The sequence below is a fragment of the Typopeltis vanoorti genome, chromosome 8 (genome assembly GCF_054136105.1).
Source record: "Typopeltis vanoorti isolate ZY-2024b chromosome 8, IOZ_Tvanoo_1.0, whole genome shotgun sequence".
Lineage (NCBI taxonomy): Eukaryota > Metazoa > Arthropoda > Arachnida > Uropygi > Thelyphonidae > Typopeltis > Typopeltis vanoorti.
The window spans coordinates 23,915,125-23,921,968 of record NC_143556.1 but is presented as its reverse complement, the minus strand read 5'-3'; the positions used below and the strand labels follow the sequence as shown (position 1 = coordinate 23,921,968).

At 36.3% G+C, this 6,844-nt stretch overlaps 1 protein-coding gene across 2 annotated transcripts in view; it reads left to right on the top strand.

The window, feature by feature from the left end:
• Positions 1-467: 467 nt before the first annotated feature.
• LOC150103851 (carnitine O-acetyltransferase-like) overlaps positions 468-6,844 on the top strand; it is a 323,106-nt gene continuing 316,729 nt past the window's right edge. For both annotated transcript variants that reach the window (XR_016548716.1, XM_090397151.1), the window contains exon 1: positions 468-776. Coding sequence is in view for 1 of the 2 variants with exons in the window: in XM_090397151.1 (XP_090253277.1) it covers positions 750-776 (27 nt within the window). In the remaining variant the exon portion in view is untranslated. The remainder of the gene's footprint in view (positions 777-6,844) is intronic.

Sequence of the window (6,844 nt, the reverse complement as noted above, 5' to 3'; positions counted from 1 at the left end):
CGTCGTGTCCCGTTTTTTATCATTTATTTATTTATTTTAATACTGTACATGCAATTATATATATATATATATATATATATATATATATTGGTTTTGAACTTTTCGATTAACTTTGACAATTAGTATATTATGGAAGTTAATGTAACTTGATTATTTAGTTACATTAATTAAACTATAGCTTTCTTTTATTTTGATTTAATACTTGCATGTGAGTGTTAAATTAGAATAAAAGTTTGTCACACTTTTTAATTCACTTCGATAATTCATTAATTATATTTATTTCAAATATTTAATTATATTAACATTCAAATATATGTAGACAGAATTTGTTGTTGTAATTCATCTAAGCATTTGCTTTAATTTTTCGCACCGATTTCTTGAGCAATCATCCCTCCCCCTCCCATCACATACACGCTGGTTAAAAAAAAAAAAAAAAATCTTAAAAACAACAACAAGAAGAAAAAGCTCTGTCTGCAGTTTCATAATTTCATCACCGTCGCTTTCTCTCATGCTGAAGCTTTCAAAAATAACCACTGTTTTCTCTAGTTATATTTAATTGTGTCTATTGGGTATGAAATATCAGCATATTGATGTTGCCGGTAAATTTGTGAACCGTAGAAATTAATATAACAAAAATACAAGACAGTGCTTAGAACGCACTAGGGGTATGTTGTAATCATTTGAGCCTTCGCCGTGGCAGTAGGTTTTGTTGTCCGGTATATTGTTGATGTGTTCTGGAGGATTTCGCGATGTTTTCTTACACGTCCAAAAAAGTGGTAAGGAGTTCTTATGATATATTTGGAAGAGGAAGACTTGTAATTGTTAAGTGATATGTATTTAATTTATTTTTCTCCTCTCTCTTCATTTTTAATAGAAGTGTCAAGGTCAAATAGAGTGCGAATACTGCCCTTGATTTTAAGCTCATTCAAGTTAAAAACACTACACCCCCTTTCTTCCCCCTTCTTCATCTCTCTAATCGATTAGAAGTATATACAGCGCTGTTTAATTAGATTTATAAGTATTCAGTGAATGCAAGGTAAGCACATACACACGTGCTCATCACTCTTTTCCACTGTATATTTTATCGATACTAATATACTTTATGTGGTATTTGCAGTATTTGTAAAATTGTTCACAAAGAGAAGCTGCTAAGATACCGGCATGTTTCACTTAAAAGAAAAAAAAAAAAAAGAAGTATGAATTAAATGAATCAATGAAGTTATTCGTAAATTGAATGGCAGATCCTGCCATAGTTTGTTTGAAAATATAATAATGTTAATTAATAAGTAAGCGTTTTGATATTTTATGGGAAATAAAGTATATAATAAGCAGCACAATAACTGTGTTATTGATAGTAGCAGCTGTTTTTTCTCATCTCCAGATGACATTAGAAGTACAATTTTGTATGGACAAGAAATGTAGGGGGAAAAAAATCAATTGAAGCGAATTATTCCATAATTCTTTTTAAATTGTGGACTGTAATTACTTCGATAAATATCAAATTTTCATACTAACTTTTTGTTTCTGTAATTTAATTCTGATATGTGCCTTCAAATGTTCTGTTTTCCCCACAAGTTGAAGTGAAAGTTATTTAGTCTCATATGGAGGTGGCAGGCTTTTTCTTTTCAGAAACTTAGGTATTTCATCTCACCAAAAAAAAGAACAACAAAAAAGAGCAAATTGATGAGAAAACTTGCATTAAAAGAGTGTCCTCACGATCTTTGCTACTTTAATTCCAATCAAACTTAAGTCTTTTATAGTAAATTAATGGTTCTTTCCAGAAGTTATGAAATATGTGTTACTACTCTGTTAACGGAGCCTCCGTAGTTAATCAATATAGACAAATCGTTTGGTTGGAAAAGCTTGGATTCGATTCCTGTCAGTGATGCGAGGAATCTTTATCTGGTCTCTTTCGACGAAAGGTCACGGAGGTAGGGTTTTTTTTTCACCTAGAAACTCGGTTTTTCGTTGCTCAGAACAGTCAAACCGGGCCCGTGAACACACATGGATTACAGTCATGAATACATCCCAGTCATATGCCAGTCCTGAGCCCTGATAAAATTATTAGGGTAGGCAATGGTGAACTATCCTGTAAAAATCTCGCCAAGAACACTTTGTGGGCAATGCCTACAAAGTCACCTAGAGTCAGAAAATTACTGAAGGGATAAATCATCATCATCACTCTGTTAATGGTCAAGACTTGAGTGGGGAAGAGAAAATCTAAGATATTGTGCCACTTCATAAAGGAGGTGATCGAACTCAAGCATCAAACTATAGGCCTATCTGTGTGTCAGGTGTTCTGGTTAAGTTGTTGGAGAAGCTTGTGAGAACTAGGATCCAGAGTTGGGTTGACAACAATGGTATAATCTTTGATGGACAGCATGGATTTGCTAAAGGGAGGTCGTGTTTTAGTAATCTACTTACTTATTACAATAAAGTGACTGCTTCCTTGAACAGAGGAGAAGGATACACAGTAATATACTTGGATTTCGCAAAAGCTTTTGATAGAGTACCTCATGATAAGTTGACAGTCAAACTAGAGCAGATGGGGTTGGATATTAGATTAGTGCATTGGATTGGAGACTGGCTATCTGATAGGTATCAACAAGTTGTGTATGGGGGTGCAATATCCAGGAAAAGGAAAGTCACTAGTGGAGTGCCTCAGGGATCTGTTTTAGGGCCATTACTATTTAACTTGTATATTAATGATATTGGCGAAGATTTGGATGGAGATATTCAGTTGTTTGCAGATGATGCAAAGTTGGGACGAACCATAAAGAGTAGTGAAGATGCTGTGGCATTGCAAGAAGACTCGAATAAATTGAGTGATTGGGCAAGCAAATGGGGATGTGAGTTCAATGTTGCAAAATGTAAGGTTTTAAAATTTGGAAAACAAAGATGGGATGCAGAATTTATGCTTGGTGAGAATATATTGTTGGAAGTAGAGGAAATAAGAGATATGGGAGTGATAGTGGATAAGGATCTAAAATTTAGGGGACACATCGCCAAAATTGTGAAGACAACACAAAGACTTCTGGGAATGATGAGGAGGACACTGACGTGTAGAAGTAGGGAGATTCTTGTTCCATTGTATAAGGCTTTGATTAGGCCACACATGGACTATTGTGCCCAGATTTGGTCACCTGGTTTTCAGAAGGATGAAGAGATGTTGGAAAGGGTCCAAAGGTGACTGACTAAGGTAGTTTCTGACCTCTGGAATGTCGAGTATGAGGAAAGATTGAAAAGATGTAATTTGCAGAGTCTAGTGGAGAGAAGGAAGAGGGGAGATATGATAGAGACCTACAAGTTGGTAAGGGGTTGTTATAGGATCAATGGTGGAGAAGTTCTACAGAGAATAGTGGGAGATCAGGGGAGAACCAGAGGTCATCCCTGGAAACTGTATAAAGAGGGTGTGAGTAGGGGAGTGAGAGGCAGGTTTTTTTCGTGCAGAGTTGTGAATGATTGGAATGCCTTGCCTGAGAGTGTGGTGTCTGCAAGGAGTTTGAATGTGTTTAAGACCCGGTATGATGAGATGTGTGTGAGATAAAAGGACCTCCTAGATGAGTCTTTGACTCCATGAGGTCTTGTTTAATAATAATAATAATAATAATATCCTATATTAAGTTTTTAGAGAAGATTGGTATGTTGAATTACTGTTTTTGTGGGGGAGGAGTTCAAGATGTGCATAAGTCTGGAGTTTGCAGAGTTGAGAGAGTGTGAAACTATAGCAGTATGGCATGTTACATGAAGAAATAAGGAAAAGCCAAAAAAAGCACTAGGATTTTTCAGTTAACTAACTTCAAATAAACTTTCGATTAACTGACTGTTGAGTTCAGTGGGTTAGTGTGTTAACTGACTTCTGATATAACACCATGTAATTGTGCCTTCAATTATCTGTTCTTTTGTTGAGGTTGGATAATTGAGGGAGTACTATATTATTAATGGAGGTTTTTAATATTGGAGATTGTGACTAGGAGAATGAAACAGCTGATGATGCAACAGATAGTAAATTCTTGGAGTAACTTCATAATAAATATCTGAAGCAACAGGGGAGATTCTTTGATTTCATAACAATATCAAGTGGAATTAGTAGAGGAAGTTATGGAGAAGTGATAATAAAGAAGCAGTGGAGGATGAAATTTCAAGAAAGCTGATGGAGGGTGTGACAATGAGTTGAGATGTGATTGACATCTTTTATTCTAGTGACACTAATGCAGAATAGATCACATTAAAAAAAGAACATCTTGCACAATTTAATATCGAAGTTTGTTTTAATAGTAAATTGCATAAAAAATCTGCCAAAAAAGAAAAGAAAAAAGCTGTATGAAACAGCTGAGTGTATCAATGTTGATAATCCGTCACATATATGATAGATATGTAATAATTAGTGTTAATTGTGTTGCTAACGATAGTAAATAAAATTTTGAATTGTAGCTAGTAAGAAATTGGAAAGACACGGGTTCAAATTCCATCTAGGATATGAGCTTTTGTAAAGGTTTTTCATTTGAAGATCATTTAGCTGATCTCATCGAGAGATAACAGGATTTTTTTTCCCTGAAAACTCTGTTTTTTTCGAATCTACATTCCTGCCACAATAATATACAGTTAAATAAAGCAATACACTGGCCTTATATCCTTAGTTGCTTTGGCTGCAAATTAAAACAATCCAACAGCTAGTGAGAAATGTTAAGAATAATTCAACAAGCTTTTATTGTATGTAAGAAAGAAATGAATTTAGCATAACCACTTGAAACAGTTCAAAAAAATTTTAGTTTAAAAAATATTCATTGCATGAGAAATTATATTTACCTTTTGACACGATTAGAGGAGAAAATAGTTGGTATCTTAAGTGATTTGGCAATTGCAATAAGTTTGTAGGTGTGAACAATATATGTTTGGTGGTAAGCAGGTATGTCAGGGTTTCAGTCCATTTTTGATCACCTTCATTAAATAATTCATAAATAGTACTGAGTCCTGTGGAACACTACAGGGCTCAGTACTGGGACCTGTATTGTTCAACCTTTATATGAATGACATTGTCAGTGGATTGCAAGGGGATATTCAGTTGTTTGCAGATGATGAAGCTGGGAAGGGTTATCAGTAATAGTGCAGATGTGGCAGCCCTACAAGAGGATTTCAATGAACTAACAGATGGGTAAACGAATAGGGATGTCGGTTTAACGCAGCAAAATGTCACGTCTTGAAGTTTGGGAACCATCAATGGGAGGATGCATACTCGATTGGAGGAGCTATACTGGAGCAAGTAGGGTAGACAAGAGATCTGGGGTGATGAGTGATAGAAAACTGAAATTCAGGGAGCATATTGCAAACGTGGTGAAGGTAACCCAATTTCTGCAATACTGAGAAGGACGCCGACCATGCAGAGATAAAAGTGTTATCATTCCGTTGTATAACCCTGATCAGACCACACTTAGACTATTGTTCTCAGGTTTGGTCCCCAGGATTTGAAGGAGATAAATTAACTGTGGAAAGGGTACAGAGGTGGATAACAAAGATGGTTTCAGGACTGTACAATGTCAGTTACGAGGATTGACTGAGGGAATGTGGACTGCAGAGTTTGGTGGATAGAAGGAGAGGTGATATGATCGAGACTTTTAAACTGCTAAGAGGCAGTTACAGGGTAGACATTGAGGAATTCTTTCGCTTGGTCGAACAGCGGGAAGGAGTGATGACGAGGCCATCCCTGGAAGTTACGAAAGGAGGCTGTGAGCAAGAAGGTGAGGAGTGGTTTCTTTGCATGGAGGGTGGTTGAACCGTGGAATGCCTGCTCTAACCACTCCTCAGGCAATGAATGGTCAATGGGTTTAAGGAGTGGCATGATAAACTTTGTGTTTCCTGAAAATGACCTCCCATGATGAGTCTTTTGACTCCATGGAGGCCTGGATAATAATAATAATAGTACCTTCTGATTGGAAATTGCAGAACAAAGTTACTCCATTTCATAAGGGTGGTTCATCAGATAAATTGGGAAATTGTATGCCAGTTAACCTTATTAGTTTTATAGGCAAAGTAATCAAAAATGTAATCGGTGATACATGTTTAACCAACGCCTTAAACAATGAACTTGAAATTTTCAATTGGGATGAAGCCAACCTGGCCTCACCACCTAAACACAATCCTGTTTCATTTCCAGGAAGAAGGGCCTTGCATTTCTCTCTCTCTCTCTCACTTTTGATAATATTCTTTTTTGCGACACAGGACCAAATTTTTGTTTTTAGGTTAACTCGCATCTAAACTGTTCTAGCATAAGCACATTAGGTCCATATCCTTGTCAGCCTCCATAAAGTTTGGAATTCTTTTTCTTTCCAAACAATACTTTTCTCCTACTCCACTTCTGATATTATAAAGCTCAAATCAGTTGATCTTGCAATACTGTTCTCACATCTGGAACAGTGCACCCAAGACCTCCCTCACAATGCTTTGATTGTATTCAGAAGCAAGAGTTGGCTTAATTTATGATCCCACCATCTGATTTCCTCCATTCGCTTTTCCATAGATGCGCTGTTGTTGCATTTTCCAATGATGCTGCCCTACTGAAACTGGCTACTACCATTTTTCCACTTTCCTCTAATAATATATAAACATTAGCAGCTGCTGGGTCAACACTCATGCAGTTCAACTTTATAAAGTCTTTGAATCAAGTTCTCATCCTTTGCCTCCATTCCTTGCACCTCTGCTCTTTGGAATAGTCTTCCACATACTGTTTTTCCCAATGCTTCAGGTCTTCAACAAATTCTTTTCTTCCTTCTAACAACTCGCAGCATTGTCATGTCATAGGTCTTGGGACCTCTTGTGTGTGTGAGTGATATATTAAAAAAAAAAA